This window comes from Denticeps clupeoides, chromosome 15 (assembly GCF_900700375.1).
Source record: "Denticeps clupeoides chromosome 15, fDenClu1.1, whole genome shotgun sequence".
Lineage (NCBI taxonomy): Eukaryota > Metazoa > Chordata > Actinopteri > Clupeiformes > Denticipitidae > Denticeps > Denticeps clupeoides.
In genome coordinates this window covers 15,971,432-15,995,161 of record NC_041721.1, presented here as the reverse complement: position 1 = coordinate 15,995,161, position 23,730 = coordinate 15,971,432, and the positions used below count along the sequence as shown (strand labels likewise).

General features: G+C 41.7%; 1 protein-coding gene across 3 annotated transcripts in view; it reads left to right on the top strand.

Annotated features, from left to right (window-relative positions):
* The window catches only part of ptprr (protein tyrosine phosphatase receptor type R), a 38,943-nt gene that overhangs the window by 10,611 nt on the left and 4,602 nt on the right, over positions 1-23,730 (top strand). The window contains exons 1-10 of one of the 3 annotated variants that reach the window (XM_028954459.1): positions 5,918-6,022; positions 9,372-9,485; positions 10,003-10,152; positions 15,281-15,391; positions 16,679-17,046; positions 20,366-20,555; positions 20,750-20,834; positions 22,134-22,213; positions 23,379-23,516; positions 23,612-23,722. In XM_028954459.1, the coding sequence (XP_028810292.1) occupies positions 5,969-6,022; positions 9,372-9,485; positions 10,003-10,152; positions 15,281-15,391; positions 16,679-17,046; positions 20,366-20,555; positions 20,750-20,834; positions 22,134-22,213; positions 23,379-23,516; positions 23,612-23,722 (1,401 nt within the window). In that variant the 5' untranslated portion in view covers positions 5,918-5,968. Of the gene's footprint in view, positions 1-5,917; positions 6,023-9,371; positions 9,486-10,002; positions 10,153-14,991; positions 15,158-15,280; positions 15,392-16,678; positions 17,047-20,365; positions 20,556-20,749; positions 20,835-22,133; positions 22,214-23,378; positions 23,517-23,611; positions 23,723-23,730 lie in introns of those variants that run through there. The other 2 variants (XM_028954458.1, XM_028954460.1) reach the window with 2 other exon arrangements.

The window sequence follows — 23,730 nt, the reverse complement described above, 5'->3', positions numbered from 1 at the left end:
TTTATTGATTTCCTTTATTAGTCCCACAAGTGGGAAATTTGCATAGCCATTGCAGAAAGTGAACAGTAGTATACGTGTGTGTGCACTTCCGGGTGCACTTTATATACTCTGACACACGCATTTCAACTAATTCACACACTCACAACGCATTTCTCACGCTTACAAATAATTAACGTTTTACTGCACAGAAATTCCTACAGTGTGTTTTACAAACAAATCAAAGCGTTCAGGTTCAAGCACGTAGTGTAGCAGAGGGAATCTGAGCAGTGAAATAAATTGTGATGCATGGGGGCGCCACCTAAAATGTTGCCTTGGGCTCCGAATTTGTAAGGGCCAGCACATGTATGTATATATGTACAGTACAGGCCAAAGTTTGGACACACCTTCTCATTCAATGTGTTTTCTTTATTTTCATGACCATTTATTCTCACTGAAGGCATCAAAACTACGAATGATCACATGTGGAGTGATGTACTTAACAAAAAAAGGTGAAATAACTGAAAACATGTTTTATATTCTAGTTTCTTCAAAATAGCCGCCCTTTACAATACTCCACATGTGTTCATTCATAGTTTTGATGCCTTCAGTGAGAATCTACCTATATAAATGTTCATAAAAATGAAAACACATTGAATGAAAAGGTGTGTCTTAACTTTTGGCCTGTACTGTATGTATATGTGGTTAGCTACGTGTACTTTGTTGTAGAGTGACAGCGGTTGGAAGGAAAGACCTTCTGAATCTCTCCTTCCCACATCGTGAATGCAGGAACCTGCCACTGCCATCAGAGTCTCCTGCCTGAGGTGGGAGATGTTATCCAGGTGAGATGACAGCTTGGCCATCATTCTCCTGTCACTCACTGACTCCGCTGGGTCCGGAGGGCATCCTAGAACAGAGCTCGCCCTCCGGATCAGCCTGTTCAGTCTCTTTCTGTGCCCCAGCAGACCACACCATAAAAGATGGCTGATGCCACTACAGAGTCATAAAAGGTCCTCAGGAGTGACCCCTGCACTCCGAAAGGCCTGAACCTCTGCAGCATGTACAGCCGCTCTTCCCTTTTCTGTGTAGAACATTTGTTCCAATGAGTCCAGTTTATTGTTCAGATGAAAACCAAGGTACCTGTAGCAACGTCCATTCCCAGTGTTTGCAGTAGAAGATGTTAGTACCTGCGATGTGGCCCACTGCTGCTTAAATAACAGTATAGATATGAAAGGTGCAATGTGGAAAATAAATGTATATTTTTATGCTAAAAATTGTCAATTTCCCCAAATGTCCGTCTTTCTGTATAGGAAAACATTCTTTCATGAAAAAGAAAAAGATACGTGAGAGAGGGAAATGTGATTCAGGGAGAGCTGCTTCCGGAGGGTAGAATTAATGGACTGCCAAATCCAGGCGGTACAGGAACAGACAGCTGTGACAGCGCCTGGGCAACATATTAAAATGAGGTTTGAAAAGGCTCCGGAGCTATTAATTAAAAAAATGGATCAATGGCACCAACGCAAGGAGACAGATTTCAAAAGCAAATGGTGCAGAGCCAGTCCCGGCCCACATACTGAGCGGGTGCTGGTGGGCTGGAGCTCCACCAGGTGGAGACAGCGAGCTGCTGCAACCGTAACGGGCTGCTGCTGTGGCGATGCTTCCTGTGAAACAATGCATCATTTCAGCCTCTAAGGAACCTATTAAGTTTTTTGCTGCAACCGCATCTTTTATGCAAACTCCAGGCATTCAGCAGGCAACTGGACAGGGTCATGTGACTATATGAGTGTCGGGCTGAAAAAAAATCTTTTGACCCAGCAGTTTTCTGCAGTGCTTTGCAGAAATATGTCGGAAGTAATTTTGTAGGCAAGCACCGAGGGCCTGTATGTTCAATGATGTGACATTACTTTACTTCATACATATACCGTAGGGCTGTGCGATATGGAATAAAATTCATATTGCGATATAAATGTATATTAAATTTAACCATAGACAGTACACTGTATATATTGCGGTATATAATTAGATAAGTAAATGTATATGTTACTGGTTTTGAAAGGGTAACATAGTCCATAGTAAGGGTGCTGCAGCGTAATAAACTTTTTACAGATACATCAACACATAGCATAACCGTATACCAGATAAAACAATATCTGGGCAATTCTACTGAAACTAGACTTTCTGTCACACCCATACCCAGTGAAACACCAGGTATTTGTGTGATGCGAGTGATTATATAACATGTTAAGATTTTCTGAATTCAGCTTTAGAGTTTACATAAAAAATATTTAATTATTAGTCATTTTAATGATATTTAAGGCCTTGTTTTTTTTGGAAACTTGAATTTAGAAACCCTGGTGTGCGCTCTGTGCTCTTGCCCAAAACTAATGGCTCGTGCAGGTGATGCGACTTTGTCATTTTGACGAGGAGTGGATATTCCTGCGGTAGGCCAGTAAAATAAAAATCTCTCCTCTTGGCCAAATTTAGATTACATACCTTTATACCACACAGGCCTAATATACCGTATATATATAAGCTTTTTCACAATTTGTATATGGCATCATTTCAGACAGCCCAAACACATGCTTGTTTATACCATTTTATGGATATTCATCAGTTTTTATAATTAAAAGAATATGCTCACATTCATGCATGTAGGACAAGTGGATAAGTGATGAATGTAGGACATATATATCAAGGGTCATATACAGACAGAATATGGATGGCTGAATACGGACAATTCAGAGTCGCTAATTCAGCTAGTGTACATGACTTTGGATGACTTTGGAAACCGGAGTATTCAAATGCCTCACACACACATGGTCTGAGCCAGGATTTGAACTTACAGGCCATGACACTAACTGAATACAGTTACCAATTAATGCATTAAAAAGCATTATTCAATTCTAAACATATTCTAGAACTAGTGCATTTGAAGAATGAATGAATATAATGAATGAACAAATGAAAAAAAGAGAAGTGATAGATCATAATAACCAGCAGCACATGAAGCCGCATGTGCGTGAACGAGAATAGCAGCGGGCCTGCAGGGCTGATGTGGTCCTATGAAGTCAGTCGGGTGAATGTACCATGCAGCCGCACGTTTGCAACAACAAGAAGAAAAGATATAAATAGCAACTTCATTGAGCAAAACCGCACATGTGGCTCACATTTCTGCATTAGTGCCAGACACTGGCCACTCCAGAGCAGTAGCCGCAAAGCCAAAAATGTCAGAAGAAATCCGTCAGAGACTCCTTTATGCACAGCACTAAGGGATTTTGGGTAGAAAGCAATTTGCAGCTGCCTACATGTAATGGGCCAAGACATATTTTATCATTTATTTACATCAGCATTTTGAATACGAGCATTCAAAATGATGTCGATAAATACATGGGGAAAAGAACAAGTGAGAAAATGCTAACACTATTGCAAGATAGCAAAAAAAACACCCAAGGGTCCCTCAGATCCCACATCACAAGCCACCTCAAATGCAAGAATTTGGATCTTTGCCTCCAATCTCTCTCACTTTCTTTTGCTCTCTTATCTCTCCGACACTTCTCTTCCTCTGTCTCGCTTCCTCTCTTTCTCTTTTTGTCTCCCTCGTCTACCCTACCCCTCCACGCTCTTTCCCTCGCTCTCATCTACCCCCCACTCAGGAAGGGTGATTGTACTAAATTGGATTTCCTGTAATGTTTCTGTAGCTTGCAGCAGTGCTGGCCACCCGGCTCTCATCCAATTAGTCTTGATTCCATGGCCTGAAAGGCTCTTAAAAGCTAATTGAAGCTTTGCTGTTGTGGGGTCGTCCATTACATGCCCCTGGGGTTCATCCCCCTCCCCTCCAAGTTCACCTAAACACACAACCCTACCAGGTTATCCCCCTTTCTAATGGGCTTGGGATGTGAGGACCACAAGAGGGCAGCCGGCATTACGTAAAGATGTTTTTATGCTACATCACTTTACAGTTAATGCAATAAATGCAGACTGCACAGGAGTTAATGGCATTAGCATCTCCTGCACTGGATCTCTGGTATGATTTAAAGTCAGTCCCATTTGGAAATGCGCTGTGCCTCAACCTGCCTAATGATGGAGGGAGTGGCTATGGTTGTGTGAAGGAGCCATGTTAACATGATCTGCACTCTGAGGTTAATAAGGCCCAGAGGTCATGTGATGCAGAGTGGATCAGGACAGCTCCGTCCCTGGGATCACAGTCAAGATCCCGCCGCTGTGTTATCAAGATTGTGCCAAGTGCTAAAAGACACCAACTGCTTGAAAAGAAAATGCACCATTTACATCATTTACAGTGGAATCTGAAACTCAAACCCACACTAAGACCAAGGAACAGGTGAAATAAACTTGGCAACAACAAAGGCTCTTTACAGTGATAAAAACAACAAATCCATGGGACTGCATTTTCCTTTACGACATTTAGCAGACACCTTATCCAGACTGACTTACAATCATTAGTTACAGGGAGACACTCAGGGTTCAGTGTCTTACTCAGGGACACAATGGTAGTAGATGGGGTTTGAACATGCGTCTTCTGGTTCATAGGTGAGTATGTTACCCATGTAAGTTCTGAAATAGGATTGTCTTGTAATGAAATAAAAAGCAATCAAACAATATTATTATGAGTAGCATGATCTTCTTAAAGAGGATGATGTAAATACATTATGCATATATTGTGCATATGTGGCTATTCCCATTCTGTTCATCACATGTCGAGTCCAACATGAATTTATAGATATATCTGTTTACAGAAACTACTGTGTGTAACGTGTGTGCATTTTAGAATAACGTGAAATAAAAGACTTTTAAGTGAACTAGTGATGTTGCAGCACATAAACAATTACTGTACTTGTTATTCATTAAATCTGCCCTCCTACACAGATAAATGCATAATATGCCCCTTTCCCCCGTAAACAGACACTTCAAATAAAGTTTCTCTTCCAAATATTTTATCTCCAGTCGATTCACATCCTGTGTATCAGTTGCCTGGATACGGTGCGGTGTTAATTTCCTTCAGGCTCGTATAATCCCCCCTTCCTGTTCTCTCTGTCTCTAACAGTGAATCTTAATGCCTATTACTGATTGGCTTTTCCAAGCCTGTCGCAATTTAAGCAAATAAAAAAAGTCATTTTGCATTCGATCTGCTAAAAAGGCGTTAGGTACAAGTCGTATGATTCATATAACATGCTTGTCCACTTGGAAGCAGCTTGGACCTGTAGTTGACCGCATGTAAGCGTCTGCATATGTGCAGTACCTTGAACTTGAGATGCGGTGTGTGTGTGCGCCCATTCTCGCACATGTGGGTGGGTGTGTGAGCATGGCTGTCATTAACACAGGCACTTTCATTTGTGTATCCAGCCCTTCATCTGAGCCCCCACCCCTCCCTTGTGTTTGTGGGTGAGTCACAGTTCTAATTCAGTCTCGGCGGGCCCGGGGGTTCATCCAGAAGAGCTCTGCCAGCCCACCATACTCCCACTACCTGTTGCTCCAAAGTGCGCCGCCACCCCCCCCCCCCCTCCAACCTTACCTCCACTTACTGCTATTACCATAATGACTCCAAATTTTTAACTGCTGTCCACAGAGCCATTGCCTGTAGGGAGAGAGAGAGAGAAAGAAGAAGAAAAGCCATCAGCCGCTAAAGCAAAAAGCAGAAACAAAAACACCAGCTGCGGAACGCTGCAGCAGAAGCGGGATTGAGGATGGTTCACCTCGCACGGTTTGTTCCCACAGCCGGCAGGGAGCGGTGAAAAGAACATCTTGCCACGCGAGAGGGGGACAGGACGAAGAGTGGCCCTTGCGATCGGCACAAATGCGCCTTCTTGCGCCATTTGCCGAGTGTTGACTGGCCTCTAAGGGGCCCTCGGTGAGTTGAGGGTCCCTGCAGAGTTCAGAAGTGCAGGTCTTCAGAGAAGCTAAAGGAGGGGGTTTACCCACCATTTGGGGGGGGGACCTGCCAAAGTGCATTGTCACGGGCAACCGACAACGTAAAATGGTGGACGAGGGAGGAGCGGCTTGTCTGTGTGTGTCGTGGCAGGTCTACCAGGTGAGTCAGGCATAGTGGTTTGGCTTTTGTTGCTGATTCAGGTACCATGGTTAAAAATCCGCTTCAATTTTTTTGGTTTACTTGAATCCTCAAATCTGATTGGCTGGTAGGTGTGTTAAAAAAAATTACTGTAGCGTCGAGGGATTATGCGTGGTTCCCAGAATGCATTATGTTCCCAGTTGTAGTTAGAGGCGCTAGTTGTAGATTTACCCACCGTCTGGAAGAAAACGTTGCGTTAATGGGCTTTGGGGGAAATGTGTGTTGGGGGTTACATGTGGTTAGATGATTTAAGCATTGGCCAACAAGGCTGTGATTGGTATGTGGGACTGGAGCTGCCCCCTCAAAATCACTCATATTTTGGGATGTCCCAGACAATTCGGGACGGTCGGCAACACTATGTTGCATGCTCAAGTTAGACTGTTGTTAGACATTTTGTAAATGCTAGAGATTCACCTTGATGCAATTTGCAGCGATTATTCCAAACCTGCCTTTTTTGCATGCTTTTGGGAAACAGTCAATGGAGTTAAGGAAGTTATTAAAGTTATTTTATTGGCACGAAACGCTACTGATCTCTGTTGTCATCTGGCTGCGCACACATACTTGGCTTGTTTATGCAGAGTTGTCTCACATGCCCTTACACCCAATCAATGCACGATGTAACACATAGTTATCAAACTCACGACCTGTAGGCCACATCCAGCCCAGCGTACAATTACATCTGGCCCTCGTTCTATATCATTCAATATAGATCTATTATAATGGTCCGGCGATATCAATTGTTAACACACAAACTACAGATCCCATAATGCAGTGCTTCAGTTGCCTTGCTGAACGCGATCCGTTCTGTAGGTACAAGTAAACACTATAATATACACAGTCTATGATGATTTGTGTTATTGAAGCAGATTTTCTGAGCAACGTTAGAATGGAAATTGTGTGTGTACGATAATATGTACAAATCTACAAAATACGGTAATTTTAAATTGCTACTACGATACTTCAACATTTAGGATCTATGTTTCATGGGGAGAAATTTTTTTTCGAAGCAACAGACTGAGTTTTCACATGGTGGCGTCTGTAGCTGCTTTAAGCCACTGTCATATACATCACCATGAGTGCTGTTATGCACAAAAATAACCTGTCCTTTCACCTAAAATTCTGTTCTAAATGGCTGGGGTCTGACATTCAGTTTAAATCAATTCAAGTCATTGTGGCTGAGCAAAGCAGTCTGCTTGGTCAATTTAAGCTCAATTTAAAGTGGTCAAACTCACTGGTTGGCATTGACTGCTGTGAAGACTTGCCGGAGGCTGCCTAAAGTAGCTGGTTTAGCAGTGTAAGTAGCTAAAGTTGGTAGGATTCTGGGCTTAGGTTTTGGTGTTGGTGTAACATAATGCTAGTATGCTAGCAGCACGCACAAGAAAAAATGGTGTCGACATCTGAGTCGACACGCCATCGGTCTCATACCGCGTACCTGTGGTGTGTTGCTGTCTAACTGTGTGAAAAATATCGGTGTAACATCATTAGCTGCTGGATTTATTAAGAGTCCGGAGACAGGCAGTGGAACCTTGTTTCTTATGTAAAATGTTGTTAAATTTGTCTGATGCCTGGTTTTTGGTGCTATGTAAAATGTAAAGCATGGTGAGAGCAGATAATCTACCAGTATGGTTTGGTAATGGGTGTGGTCATGAGATGGTGGGCGTCCACACTGCCCCTCCCATTTTAAACTCAAGTAAAAAGAGTGTAGGTGTAGTTCTTCCTCCTGCATGATACAAATAACTACCTAGAAGTCAGAGTGTCATATGAGTGATGCATTTCCTTACATCAGCAAACACTCTCTGTGTGCTTTGCTGTGAAACTCAAGCTTTTTTAGTTGGTTTAGTTCTTCTCGCTTTAGGCGTCACCACAGCGGATCAAGTGTTCCTGGCTGTCCACACAATTGACTTGGCAGAAGTTTTACACCAGAGGCCTTCCAAGAAATAGACTTTCACATGCATTCCCTAGTAGCTGGGTACATTTAGTAAATTTAGTTATCTAGCGCAAAAATGTATTACATTTCACTTGTGGCCAGTTTAAATGATCGAGTAATGTTTGGGTTATCAAGTGTTATATTCCATATTTTAGTTGAAAAGTTATTATAATTTAATGAAAATAATTTAACATTAATACGAGTTCCCCTAGCCTGTCTATGGTCCTGAAGTGGCTAGAAATGCCGGTAGGTGTAAAGAGTGCTTTGGCCATTCTGCTTCACCGTTCAGAAAGCGGCAGCTCAGACAGTCGGATCAGGAAATTCACCCCTTAACTACATAAGACAAAACCAATTTATTCGGAAGTGTTTTGAGTGGGAGAAATATTCATATTCATGCCAATATTCTAAATGATTAATATTGTAGCTAATTACTAACTTTAAGGTGTGAATCTTGTTTATTGCATTATATTTAATTAAAACAGCCCTTAAAATTTGTAAATAAATATGCAATATTGATGTCGTCACAAGGGCATTTGTTTTGTTGTGGAAAAACTCCGATACGACTGTCTGCGCCAAACATTGTGGTTAGTGAATGGTGTTGAATACGTTATCTCTGCGAATGCCCCCACAACTATAGGTTTCTCGCCTCCTTATTAGCATGTAAATCTACAGACACCGAAACTGTGTGCCCTGGAGTAATCTCATTAAATAGTCCCTTAATATTGAAGTGTTCAGACAGAAGTCAGCCCTATGGTGAATGATAAGATTCTTACATATTTGTGTGTGTGTGTGTTACATATGCTGACTGTAGCCTGTAGAGGTCTAGAAGTGAGTCAGAGGCTGTGGGTGTTCTTCAAAGACATCCTGGTACAGTCAACCGTTGTGTCGCCAGGGAATAATAGAAAAAAACAAGGATTTTTTTTGTAGCTGGAGAATGGGCCAATAGGATCAGACTTTTATTTTTTTTTCTTTTGTGTGCGTGTTTGTGTAATATATTCTGAAACCTGAAAATGACTTTGAAGCAAGAACTGGGAGTGTAGAAATCGTTTGGCTCCATTGCATGGACACAAGCACAGCAGCAGTTTTTAAACTGATTGACATTTAACTTTTCACCCCAGTGTTTTTACTATCATTTCTCTATAACTCCCAATATAAAGTGCAGATTGAGATAAAGAGATGGTAATATTAATGGGTGAATATCTAATGACCCCCAATGTGGAGCATGAAAGAGGAAGTGAGTGTTGGCTGGCTCTCACTTGGTATCCTCATTTATCTTCTGCTAACCTTCTGTTAGGGGACCATATTGAAGTCAGCTGGTTTCAATCTGGTTTCCATGGTAACAACGATCTCTGTGTTGTCGTCTCTGTTCTTTCGCTTGCTTAGGCTCTGCAGGTGGACGTTCGGAGGTTGAATGTGACTCTTCTCCGCTCGTTTCGTGAGGGTGTGGCCGCTGCTCTGGACATCTCCCCTCAACATGTGCACATCAACCGCCTCAATGTAAGACACAAAGCGTACTTCTCTCACAGTGTTTGTCACTAATGAAAGTTTAAACCACAACTAAAGCCATATGAGCAAAAATATGACATTAAACTAGAATCAAACAAACAAAAAAATGACTTAATTACATCAATTTGTGTGAACTTGGTATATACAATGCATATTTTATTATGTTTTACATAATAATATTTTTTTTCCCTGCACAAATCATTATGGGATAAATATAAAACAAGTATATGTGTGTTGATTTTCTAACTGCTCAATTAAATACTGTGTTCAGCATTCCATTATGTCATGTAAAATATTGTAAAGGTTTCCAAACCACAATAAAGTTAAGTAAAAAAGTAAAAATTGTGAATAACAACTATACGTCTTTTTATTGTTTTTAAGTCTATAATTCTGCGAAATGTCCCACACCAGACGCACAAGAGTTTCTCTCTTCAGATAACATGTGATTACTACTATTCTAGAAAGGTAAACGCGTTCTCTGACTGGCACGCTGCTGTTTCCCATGCAGGAGCAGAAGAACGGCATTGAGCTGTATGTGACATCAGAGAGGGGAGGGGCCTCTGAGCCGGTGTCCTCTGAGGAGGTGATCCGCTTTCTTAACATCAACATCCTGCATCGCCACCTAGAACCATTTGGCATCACAGAGGTCTCCTCGGAGGTATGTGTCCAGTACTTATTAAGCACATGCATTATTCCTGCGTTTGTGCACTTACGTGTAGTCCTGTGCAATTATGTACTACATGTGTGCGTTTGTTCACGTTACAGCAATGTTTCTGCAGTGTGACCCACATCCACTAATCACGGGGACAGCTCCTTTAGACCTTGTGGTTCTAAGTGCCTCATGGTACACAGTGGTTATGGCAGGTAGTGGGTTTGTGGGTTGAGTTCGTTGACCTCTAGGCTGCCTCCGCACCAACAGGTCATGTCGAGGAAATGTCTGGTAAATGCCACGCTGCCCACGGAGTCCGTTCCGTTCACCTGTCTCAGGGCTCTGAGGGGAGGCGGCCATGTCACTTCACGCTGCTGTTTGAAGCTTCTGTCTCGCTGATTTGCACTTGACAGCAAATGGCGGCGTTTGATCACATTGAGAGCCCAGGCCTCAGATGTGACCCTCACGTCCCTGGGTTACGTTTCATTTGTTTGTTTCAGTTTAAGCAGAAAGGGACATCCTGTCCTTTTATATCAGAGACATAAAGGCCCAGGCCCAGTGCAGAGAAAATTTTCGGCATGGTTGATTTGCATGACAGACATAAATGTTTACACAGCAATATGAAAAAGAACACGAAAAAATAACCATAATAGCAAATAAGACAATAGTCTTATATCACAATGTCCTGCAACTGCTGTAAGATATCTGTAATGGCTTTGATTGGTATAATAATCATTTCCTTAATATTATTACCTCTTTCAATTTAGCTTTAGTAAATCTCATGTAAATCTCATGCTAATGTTTAAGTGTTTCAACACCACCTTTCAACATATCCTTTCAGTTAACCGTCATTAAAGTTTGGCTGCAAGGAGCAAGTGTTTCAACACTTCCCGCCCACACTTTGAGCAACACACACGCAGAAGAGGAAGTCCACCGTTACCACAACATACATTCACACGCATCTTGCGTCCCTCTAGTGCATGAAAAAAATTGAATTAGAAAAATTATAATTTGCTGTAGTGATCTATAATGTACTACTCCTCACAGGAAGTTAGTTCTGTGATGGGAAGGTACAATGCAGGATAGACATCTGTCTGTCTATGACTGGTTTTCAGTATTTGATAGTCTGTAATGGTTCTAGGAGGGTTTGGACACGATTTATTTCCAAAAACTGCTGTAGAGGATGCAGCGATTCTGTAAATCCTCTGTTATAAAGGCAACTTTCACATCCATTAAATTACACTTGCATTGTACGTTTTTACATTGCACTTCCACAAACAGTCACATATTTCTTTTTAAGTTTAGAATATTTTCTTGTAATAAGACAATAAAAATAATTTTGTTACGCTTCCCCAGCACTGCTGCTGCTCTAGTGATTTCACCAGCCTTCAAGTGTGGGAAACACTTGAGAAATCTCTCGATTATGGATGGCTCTCTCATTATAGACTCGTTTATTACTCCAGACGCGCATGGCTAATGCCCCATTCAGAGTCAAGGTGAGGCGCTTTGTCACTGTGGACGTGGAAGAATCATTTCTAAAGTGCGAGTGTGTGGAATTTAAACGGCTTCATGCACTTTTAAAGACTGCTGGGCTGGACCATTAAAACCACAGCTACTTTGGGGTATTGGGGCTGCCGTAAAGCATTTCAATTCAAAACGTTGCCAGGATGCAATCAAAATCAATCAATGTCATAACAAGCACCATGTACCAGTACAGACCCTGTAAGATCTAGTGTGGAGATTTATCTGCTTGAAAGCTATTTTGGGAATTCCTCTGTTTCTCATCAAGAGATGTCTGAGAAAAGGGGCAAATTAGAGTGGTTATACTGGACCACAAAGGCTCTGTGCGGTCAGTCATATTAACGTATATATATATACACATGCCTGCCAGCAGACAAATACTCTCGGAACAGTCTCCCATAATAACAAAAAAGATGCTTGAGAGCAGGTCAGTGAATGTGATTTGAATGGTTTAAGGAGATCTATTGGTGTCATTACGGGGGCTCTGCTTTAGCTCCCAGCTGGGCGCTAATGTGCTGCGTGACCCACACGGTGCCTTCTGATGGCCAATCAGTTCCAATTAGCCGCCGCAGATCGATAGCAGCGGGGGTGAGCTGGGGAGCCGAGCGGTGGGTCTGCTTCTGGGATGGCAGCCCTGAGGGCAGGTTCACCTACACTACCAATGTTAACAGAAAAGGCAGGGAGGTGGAGAAGAAGTACAAGACGACTTGCATAGGAACATTCTACTTTATTAGAAGTTCTGATTTAGTTTTTGTTAGAAATTGATTTGGTGTAGAAGCTAAATGTACCCTCCTGCTGGAAAAATAGTCAGTACTGGCAGATGCTGCCCATTTTCATAGTTGGTTGTGTGAATCATAGTTGTTTTTAGTTTTAGTTTCATTTAAGTTTTAGTCTAGTCTTTTCATCATCTAGTCTTTTTTGTCTTTATTAGTCTTAGTCATGTCCAGACTCATTTTAGGCTTGTCAAGTTTCTGTCAACAAAAGTCTGAGCATTTAAGTCTAGATTTAGTCAACAAAAAATGATGACATTTTAGTCAATGAAAATGTGTAATTCAATTCTATGTAGCAATATAGTACATAGTAGAACAGACAAAAAACAAAATTTCTTTTAGTCAAAATTTAAGCAAGGTTATCTTATTATTATATTCATTTATCTAATCAATCTAATTATATTAGATTGCGTATTGCAGAAGTGATGTCATCTGTTCAACCGGATGAGAGGTACAGGAAATATAATAACGCAATTAAACGTGTAGAAATAATGTCTCATCTTGTTTTCGTCAGGGAAATTGAAGCAACATTTTTTCTAGTTTTTATCTTGTACAGCATATTTTTAGTTTTTTGTTTTTATTCATCAACAATATTAAATTATATATTTCGTTACAGTTATCATCACATGATGTCTCGTCTCGACCTTATCACATTAAAAAGGTTAATTGACGAAGATATTTCATCATAAACTTCGTTGACAAAAACAACACTAGTGTGAATGCTATTAGTGATATTTCTTCCACAGATCTCTTTCATCTGGGGCTACAAAGCTCATTGGATTAAGAAATGCCACCTCGTCAAAAGCAAGGTGAATGGAGGGCTGGCCTTTTAGATTTTTTCTTGTTTTGTTGGGTGGTCAACCCAAGGACCATAGATCATCCTAAGATACTCAATGGCTGGGAATTGTACAAGAAGATTGTGTGCCGTACTTGCTAAGTGTGGTGTACTTATGTCCCATAAAACTAAAAAAATGATCAAAGGACCATTATCAATGTTAACAATATTAAACAATTTCCAATTGGATAAGTAAGGGTATTCAGTGTTTCAGCCATATTGTAAATGGCTCACTTACTTTAATTAAACAACTGCACAACACATTTAGTTTATTTCCAAATGACTTTTTAAAAAATATCTTCAAATTAGAGACTATGTCAAGACTTATAAAAAACCTTTAGCATCAATACCACAATTTTATTCTGATAAAAACCTGGGAAGTTGCGTTGGGAGGAGCAATATAATATCGCAGCTATATTCAATCTTAGAGCAAAGGCAAGTAATTTAATGCACAGCATTTGGGCCAGTAAATAACCGATGAAGTGTAAAATATGTTCATTTCTGTTCCACGTATGCCAGACACGGCCTTATCCATAGGAGTAGAGTAGAGTATCACTACTCTAAGAAAAGACTACACAGCCTCATTTCCCAGACATCCCACCAGACCAAAGTTTTGCACTGGTTGCACTGGTCTGCCTAACTTTTTTTTTTAGGCGAACAATAAAAAAAAAACTAATTGCTGTCTATATAGGGAATATTATGATTAACTAACAATCTGTTTAACACAAAGTTCTTTATTTGAAGCACAATTCTAGTTGTGCTTGGTGCTTAAAGTACTTCACTGAGCGGAAATTAAACAATGAAAAAAACAGTGCAGGGGTTTAAAGCGCTGAAAACTGAACAATGTGAATGTCTTTTGTTGCAATACTGTAGGCAACATTAAACTTGATTATCATCTCGGCCTGATGATCTGTTTGCAGATCTGTGTGCCTGTTGCTGAAAGCCAGCTCACTTTCAAACGTACAGGAATATCAGGACCACAGGCAATCAGAGATGATCTCTATTGGGCCCAATATGTGTCTGTTGCTTGAATCACAGACTTTCAGAGTTCTGGAGACTCTGAAGACAAGAAATTGTTCGAACTCTATAGCTCTGGCTAGCTGCTTCCTTACCTGTTAGGCCACTACTGCCTGTGTATACTGCCATAGACAAGCACATAGATAATAGGGGTGAATTGTTATGAAAATTAGCATAAATATGTGTATTTTGAAAATAATAATGCATGTAACATTTGAATCTAATTATTGGAATGTCTTATTCCTTTAGAAATATTTACGGAGAGGGTATGAGTATACAATCAACCTGCTAAGCTATGGGCGCCTGCTCTCAACCACTCTGTAGACGATACAGAGCTGTAATTTACACTGTTTAATAGGTGAATTCCACACGAAACCGCACGTCTCCGCGTGCGGACCTTTCAAAGCCACCGTGCGTGAAGAGAGCTGCTCTGCTGTAACCTTTATCCAGTTGGGCTCAGCTGGTGCTCTTCACTCCTCCAGCTCTGTACTGTCCAGCAACTGAACTCGCCCAGGGGTGTGAGGGACGTTGGGGGTTTGTGTGTGGTCTTAGGTGTTTGTATGTGTGTGTATTTTAGGGGGCGGAGTGTAAGGCTATGTCAAGGAGAGAACTGGTTGGCTGTGGTCTTTATCCAAGCTGCTTTGCTGCTGGAGATGAGCTGCTCTCTCTCTCTCTCTCTCTCTCTCTCTCTCTCTCTCTCACTCCATCACGCACACATCAGAAACACATTTACACACACAAACAGACACACGGCGAGTGGCAGTAGCAGGCATTTGCGTGAGCGTGCATGCGAGGCGAGGTCTCCAGCAGCTGCCTGTGGCTGGAATGGCTCTCAGGGCTGTCTCAGGCGGACTGGGCTGCTCTGCTACAGGTGGGCTGGGTGTGGGGCGGGGAGGGGGGTATCTCCATGGGAACTAAACACACCGGGGGACGAGCTGTCAGCCTCACTCGGCATCACCATGCTCTCGCTTTCTTTCCTCTCCCCCCTCTGCAGAAGAATGTTCTTCAGGGGCAGCACGAGAGGGACAATGTGTGGACCAAAGAGGGCTTCTACGCAGTGGTCATCTTCCTCACCATCTTCATCATCGTCATCACCTGTTTGATGGTAGGTGCCACCCGGTGTATCATCTCCGTTCTGAGAATTATTCAAGTTATTCAAGTTCACCACTACGTGTGTGTGTGTGTGTGTGTGTGTGTGTGTGTGTGTTTTCTCTCTCTTTCACCCACCACGAGCCTTGATTAAACGTGAGCTCAGTCAGTTCACTTTCTCCCATGTCATACAAAGTGTTTTGGTGTCTCATGTACAGAGTCTGAACCTGCTTAAGAATTTTTCATGTCCCTCGTTGCGCATTAAAGCCTCCGAGTAAAGGGTGAACTTTGCTGTTGCGAGTGCTGTGTAAACTGCGGGCCGCGTGGCCGGCGTCCTCCTTTGACGCGTTGAGTCAGTGTCAGCGTAAGCCTTATTGGATCAGCGGTGGCTGTGTGGGATTGCTGCGCTCCGATTGGCAGAGGACAGTTTTCTGATGCGTTTAAATCTCCGCAGAACAACTGGCCTGATGACATCATAAACCCCAGGGAAAAAATGGCAGTGCCTGGTTTGAGAGAGCAGGACACCGCCGGGCAATTAGCACGTTAAACCGCCAGGCAAGCCGCCAGTCAGAGTGGCCGGAGTCTCGGAGGTTCGCTTTCAGCCATTCAATTTTAGAACCGGTGGCGTGGCAAGGTGAGCGGCTGACGCCGCCCAGGCCCGGCAGTGGAGCTGTGCTGAGGTGGGATTGCATAATAGGCCAGAGCCTGCAATATTTGGCTGTAATATTTAAGAAAATTTAACATTTCATTGCTGAATTAGTGATGGTTTCTTCTAGCGCTTCAGAAATGCTGCCTTTAAATATTAAAGACCTTTACAGATCCTAAAGCTTCCAACCTTCTGACAACATCAGATATCAGAGCTGGTCACAGTGGTGGTCTTCAGAACCATTTTACAGATTTTGTCCGTATCCATCTTTTTAAGTTGAAAACTCTGCAACTTTCACCTGAAGTGCGGAACACTTGGGGCAGAAATTCCAGCCGAGTCGGTGATAGCATGGCAGAAATAGTAACACACTCCTCAAAAACATGACGTTTGAGGAGAAATTGATCATTTTGCCTTGTTTGCTTTGTTACATCTGCAAATAAAAATGAGGGTAATAATAATCAATCATTATTAAGAAGAATTAATATATTAAAATGTTTAAAGATCATCACATGCTGATATCCAGTTAAATGACGCAGTTTATACAAGAATGGTTGTAGTTTAATGGTTAGTGGAATATTCAACAGTTGATTGGCTCTTAATTACCTTGATTACCTATGTCGTACATATATTCTCCTCAAATACACCTTTCCTCCTCAGGTCCTCTACAGGCTAAAGGAAAAAGTTGAGTTCTCCAACCAGCAGTTCAAGGAACCTCCCCCGGCCAGCCGTGGTGTTCACCTGACCCCCATCCCTGTACACCCAGCCCAGCCTCCGCTCCAGCTCAGCAGCAGCATGGTTCAGGCCAAGGCGTCCCACAAGACAGCCAGCACAAGCGTCCCCCCTGCTCCCACTGGCCTTATTTCCTCCAGCACCAACAGCACAAACACCAGCACGAGTTCCATTCCCACCAACCCATCTGCAGACCCTCCCTGTCCACCCTACCCACCAGCTCCAGAGGTTAAGCCCTGCCTGTCCTGCAGCCCTTCACCTTTCAGGATGAAGCCTGCTGCCGGACTTCAAGAAAGGTAAGATATGTCCATATTAGGCAGGAGAATTCAGGTGTTACTGCTCAAACAAATTAAAAGTTCTGCTTCTGCTTTGACTGGCTGGGTTGAGATAATTTTTTTTTCTCTTAATAATGTTGTGTGCAGAACTAGAAGACAAATCAGCACACAGCAAGAAGAAGAAGAATTAATAATTCAGATTCTGTCTACTCAGAATTGGCAAAAATCTGAAGTCACAGTGAAAAACATTGTGTTTCACCTTGTCAGATGGGAGATCCTCTGTGGCAAGTGTTACATAAATTGTGACCTTTACAATGAGACACATGGTCCTCATTTCATGGTCACATAATCCACATTACACGTCCAAGAAATGTCAACAATATGTTAAATCAGTGACACAGATGTAGCAGAGGATGTGGATGTAATGTTTTAAATGATCTGTGCACTGCCTGTGCTTTGGTGATTCTATTGAACTTTGATAAGAAAGGCTGCCACCTAGTGGTAACATGAGATAATGGGTTTTGATAGGATTGTGGTTGATACCAACACATCAACAGGAAGAAAGCAAGTTTATCAGAGGGAAGCGTTTGCTTGCCATGGTTTATAATGGCATCCTTCCTGTGCCAATACAATATCTGTTGATAACAATGGAATGAAATGCTTAATTTCCGGATTTTACAACATATTATCTGTAGTGTGACCCGTCAGTTATCAAATGTCCTGCCACTGACAAACAGCATAGAGGACTTTGGCCAAATGTGTCTATGTACTTTATGCTGTATGAAGCAGCAAAGTTGAAAGGCGGTGGAAAGGTCACACCGGGCACTGATTATTGTGCAACACTGCAGGTGTGTGAGTGTGTACGTGTGGACCGGCCTCCAGGCGAGGGGGCTTCTGGTCCCAGATGAACCGGTGAAGAGGCGTTCAACAATCAGCACTCTGTTTACAATAAGGCGAGCTGGGTGGGAACACAGGAAGACATAATCTGGAACGTTCTTTTGAACAATTATTGCACACAACGAAGATGGCTGAAGTTATTGAAGGACGGCAACTGAAAGAATGATGGAAATGTTGAAATTATCCCAGAAGCTTTTCAGAAGTTCAATTCAAGGACATTTTGAGAATTCCTTCATTTAAAAAAGTTAAATCAGAAAATTTTCAATATATATTTTTCAAATTCTAATCCTTAAAATTAATTTTCAAAATTTGAGATTATTTATAATTCTGGTAAAACTTTCGAAATCCATAAAAAATATATAAATATCTTTTTAAGCAAATACAAATATCTCATAGTGGAAATATTAAATACAATATGCAGTTTTTTCACTTTACTAAGATGTATTCATAAAGATACACAATGTCTTGATACATATGTAAATAAAGATATACTTTAAAACTCTTTTATAAAAACTCTTTATAAATGGACTTTATGCATAAATATCTATAAGCATTCATCTTTATAGAATTCCCTGGACTGATCCAGCTGTTCATCTCAGTTAAAAGTGAACTTCGTACTTAATTCAGCATTTGCTACGTGAAGTATATTGGCCTATTAAGTCAAATCCGGAACGTTTGAGCGGAAGTGAGACATCCTAGGTTATCATGGCACAATGTGACCTCCTCAGACAACATCTCCGGTAGGGTCCAGCTCTCCACTTTTCTCCATCTCCTGAATGCTCAGCAGAGCCAGACAAAAAGGGAAAGGAGGGACAGGGATATGTCATCTGTCTTCCTGTGTGGGATGCGGTCTATTTCCTGCTCCTCTGTTGCTCTGATTGCAAGAGCAGAAGTGTAATGTGCAAGTGCAGAAGGTTCCGGCGTTGTCTGCACTCTGATTGGCTTAGATCGCTTTTTGTGATGCACTGCATGATGAGGTAAAAATAATAAAGGAGTGAGGTAAAATAGAGAAGTAAAAACCTGTCTTTCAGTCAAAACGGCCAGCTCCTCCATCTGATAAGAAGGTGAGGGTCTTTCCAAAGCGGACGGTTGAAGGTGTGGGCGCTGGGTGACCCCCAGTAATTAGTATGAACCCATTCCAGACGAGGGTGGGCTGAGATGCTGTTATTATACCGGGAACCTGAACTAACACTGACATGCATATTGAAAGCCCACTGATTGAACCCGTAAAAACAACAAGGGAAGCTCATTATGTGGACGTGCAGGGCTGGCAGACCACTTGTGCAGGACGTGGCTTCTTGATGAGCTCTTCATGCTGACCTCTGAACTTTCCCAGTTCGTTGCATAACTCTGATTGTCGAATGGAAGCAGTTACATACTGAATTATTAGATTATATAATTCATTAGCACAGTATGTAGGATGTAGAGGGGTGAAGGTCCGCTTCCATGAAGGGCCACCACATTCTTTCATCATGTAACCTGCCGTAACCTGGAAATGCAAACCAAGCACTGACTCTAAATTGTGTTCCAATTCATGCAAATGGAAATTACAAAAAGGGTATTTTTATTCATGACCAACAGAAAATTAGGTTTGCTAACTCTAATGTAACGCATTGTTTAAAATTTAATGAGCCCATGGATTGCACTGGATATAAGGATTAATTTACTGTTTTATTGAATTTGGATTCTGTCACAGATGTGCTTTTGTCGAGCTTGACCACGTTACAAAAACCTCATAGGTAGGAAAACAGCTTTAAAAAGGCCCAAATGCTGAAGGAATTTAACATCAGACACAAATGAATAGGAGTAAAGAGGAATATCAGTATTCTGTCATATAAGAAATCCACACTAGATAGCGGTACCTGATCACAAAAGAGCAATTGAATGAACAGCTGTCAGGTCACACCTATCTACATGCTCCATGGAACAATTCTACCTGAAACACATAAAACAGGATCCATAAAACAATTTTTTCAGTGCATGCTCTGCTACAACGATCCACATTCCAATCATCTCAGAAGTATATGAACAAATTCTGAAACAAGTTATTAAACAAAAACCAAATGTCTTAACATGGAACATACAAACAATTGGTGACATTTGTAGGGAAATGGTATGGAAATGGAAAAATACTGTATATAGATTCAAGATTGAATAGCGGTTGGTTGTCAGTACAACAGTATACACAGTATACAGTGTTATAGTGTCTTGAAATAAATGCTGTTTCCCACAGACCCTTATAGTGTGATCATAAAGGTGTATGTGTATAGTGTGAAATGTGTTTTAAAATAAAACGCAAAATATATTTTTTGTTAGTCTTACTCTCTTGTACAATGTCATAATAATTTATCATTCATCGAAGGAATATGAATAATGATTATATTGATATTTTGTGAGATTGAACTTTCCTGCACGGCATTAAGATCCTTTTGGAAATTTGCAGGAGAGGCTCAAACGTGTCTCTGGTGCTGGACATGAGCGCCCTGGGTGCCGTGGAGCCTCTGAGCTGTGCCGTGGCGACACCGCGGGAGAGTGCGGCGCGGGAGTACCTGCAGTCGGCCAGCCGCACGCTCTCCCGCCAGCAGCTCCGGCTCACTGTGCTCAACACACAGAGGCTGCATGCCGAGTTTGCCGTGAGTCCCGACAATTCGGTCCATCGGCACCCAACATCCTGCACGCGCTGCTGATTATGTTTGTAGATTATTAAGGAAAGCCAATTATGAAGAAATGCAAACATTTTTCTTATTGTTTTATTTGTCTTGTTTTGTATGTTGGGTCTGATTTTTTACTCTCTTTTTTTTTTTTTTTTTTTCTTCTATTTTTGAAGGAAATTCCAATGAACTTTGTGGATCCCAAAGAGTTGGACATCCCTAGTCATGGAACCAAGAACAGATACAAGACTATTTTGCCAAGTTAGTTTCTATATGTCTTTTAGTGTCACACAGAGAATCACATATAGTGGTGCAAATTTAAAATAAAGTGTAAAAAAGTGAAAAAATAAAATAAATAAAATAAAGTCTTACAGGTTGCCCTGTCTGAAGGCTAGGAAGGCTGTGCCTACCTTGTCGATCAGCCATTCCGTGGCAGAAAAAGTCGACATGTCCGAGCCTATTAGCATCTGTGCTTGTAACAGGCTTTGGTGCATGGTATCGTACAGGAGGGAATGAGTAATGGAGCTTTCGGATAAATGGCCTTGCAATGAAGGCGGTGTGGCAGCATGTCAACATATTTTTAGACCGTTGTATTGTGCTTGCGGCCTGTGAAATGTTAAAGTGCAGGGGCCTGATTCATTCAGTGCAGACAGGAATGTAAAGCTTCATCTGCGCAGAACATTGTGTGACGTGAGACGGCGCTTTCAACCCAACATGGATGCAAAAAAGCAAGGACGCGTGGTACAACGCTTTCTCGCACGTTCCTTTTGGCCAATCCCAGCTCGGCCCAAGCTGAGGAGGAAGACCTCTGCTGCTCTCCATCAGGCGGGTGGGTGGGAGGTTCTGTAGGTTAACGAGCTTCCCAGCGTGCTTCTCTTTCCTTTGGCCTCTCGGGTTTCCATTAGAACAATACAATTAAGACTCGGGACAATCTGTTCTCACAGATCTGCCAGAATGCTGGGACGTGGGTTCCTTATGTAACCCAACGGCCAAGGAGCTTGAATCTTATCAGCTTCCTGTTTTAGCCTGGCGGAATTCCATCAAAAAAATAAAGGAAGAAGGGGTTGGTGGGTTGGGTTATCAATATTTGTAGCGTAGATTTCCTTCAAGTAAATGTAAGCAAATTCCACTTGGATATAAGTGGAGGTGCACCGAGCTTTGTGGGATGTCAAAAGTCAAAATGAGGTTCATTAGGAATCCAAGACTTGCCTCTTATCTCTAGTCTGGAATAGCTCAGCAAAGACCTAAGTGACTCATGAAAGTTATGAAATATGAATGATTCTCCCTCGTTTAGACGATTCATCCAGCAAGTGGGAGGAAAGTTGTGGCATGGAGAGCCTCACACAGCATGGGTACATGTTTTGGTTTCTAGTGAATGCTTCTCAGGTCTTTTCCCCCTGCCTTGATAGCACTGGGTGTATGTTTGGAAATTAATAAAATGAATTACAACGCACTCAAATCATTCTACACACATTGCCTGTGCCTTTACACTTCATAGTCTTTACACTTCAAAGTCTTTATTTTAAGGATTTATTTATATCACTCTCTCTTTTTTTCTAGATTCACATTCAAGAGTGATGCTGAAGACCAAAAATGTATACGACCCACTCAGCAGTTATATCAATGCCAACTTTATCCGGGTAAGTCTAATAGAGCCTACATTTTGATTAATTGAGGGACATTCAAAGCCATGAATATGAATCCAACGATTGACAACTGTGTAAATCAAGCTTTCCTTATCATATAATATATCTTCAGGGGGAAAATGTTGAAGCCATTGTTTGTTTAGCTTCCATATAAGTCCATTGAAAGGAACCAGTGAACTCACTTCTAATGGCCTGTTGGCCTCACATACAATAGGGGGGTTTCCTGTGACAGGAAGGCCGACAGCTAGGTTTCTCTTCCACCATCCAGCCCGAATGAGGCAGTTCACAGACTCTTGGCCTCCCTTGACACCTCTGACAAACTGCCCCCCACCGCTCTCTACCCCATCCCTCGGGAATCTTGGCAGCCATGATTACGGCTATATGAACGTGAAACCGTTTCTTCTGATTAAAGACTATGAAGTGTTTGATTTGAAGATATAAATGGAAGAGATTTCTTAGAGTAGAAGAGAAACCGTCCGTGGATGCTGTTTTGTGTCCATTATCTAATTAAACTTTCATGATACGTTGCTGATTAGATGATCAGTTCAACCTAATTTCACCAAAAAAAATAAAGTTTGAGATCCATCACTGTAGACCTATGCCATCGATATCATGTTTTGACAGCTGAACCCTAAATTATTGTTATTATTACATAACTTAATAGTGCAATATTTTTTAACATTTCTATTTTTGACCAGCCTCAGCTAATAAAAGTGTTTGATGAAAAATTTTATTCAAACATAATCATAGCCACAAGCCCGTCAACTGAGAACTAAGCAAAAAAGAAAATGAAGAAAATTTATTCCCGAGCCGTATGAATGTCCAGTGATGAGTATGATCCCCTAACATTCCTGGAACCTGATGACAGATCCAGACACCCATTCCATAAAAACGTTACTATGCAAGTTACAGAATGATAAAAAGATGAATATGGTGCTGATTTAAAGGGATTCTGCCCTGTGATTTTAAACATCCATTGTTACAGGATGTTTTTTGTATCAGTGTCAGTGAATGTAAGACTCATCCATCCCCACAAACTGGTTTTGAACTTGTGTCTCACACAGAAAGTTACATAACTTGTTTTCCTGCTGCACTTTAAATACACAATTAAAGCTAACTGTGTCTCGGCTGCCTATTTCTCCTCTCTGCTCCAAACCAGGGTTACCTAGGAGACGAGAAGGCTTACATCGCCACACAGGGACCCATGATCAACACAGTCAATGATTTCTGGCAGATGGCGTGGCAAGAGAACTGCCCTGTCATTGTCATGATAACCAAGCTGAAGGAAAAGAACGAGGTGATCATCTCCCCTCTTTTCCGAATTGCATGGGAAGGATGTACTTCGTTGGCTCAGATAATCATTTCTGTTTGATGCTTTTTTGCCTCCTGCAGAAATGTGTTCTGTACTGGCCGGAAAAACGGGGAATCTACGGCAGGGTGGAGGTGCTTATCAACAGCGTCAAGGAGTGTGAGCATTACACCGTCCGTAACCTGACCCTTAAGGTAAACTA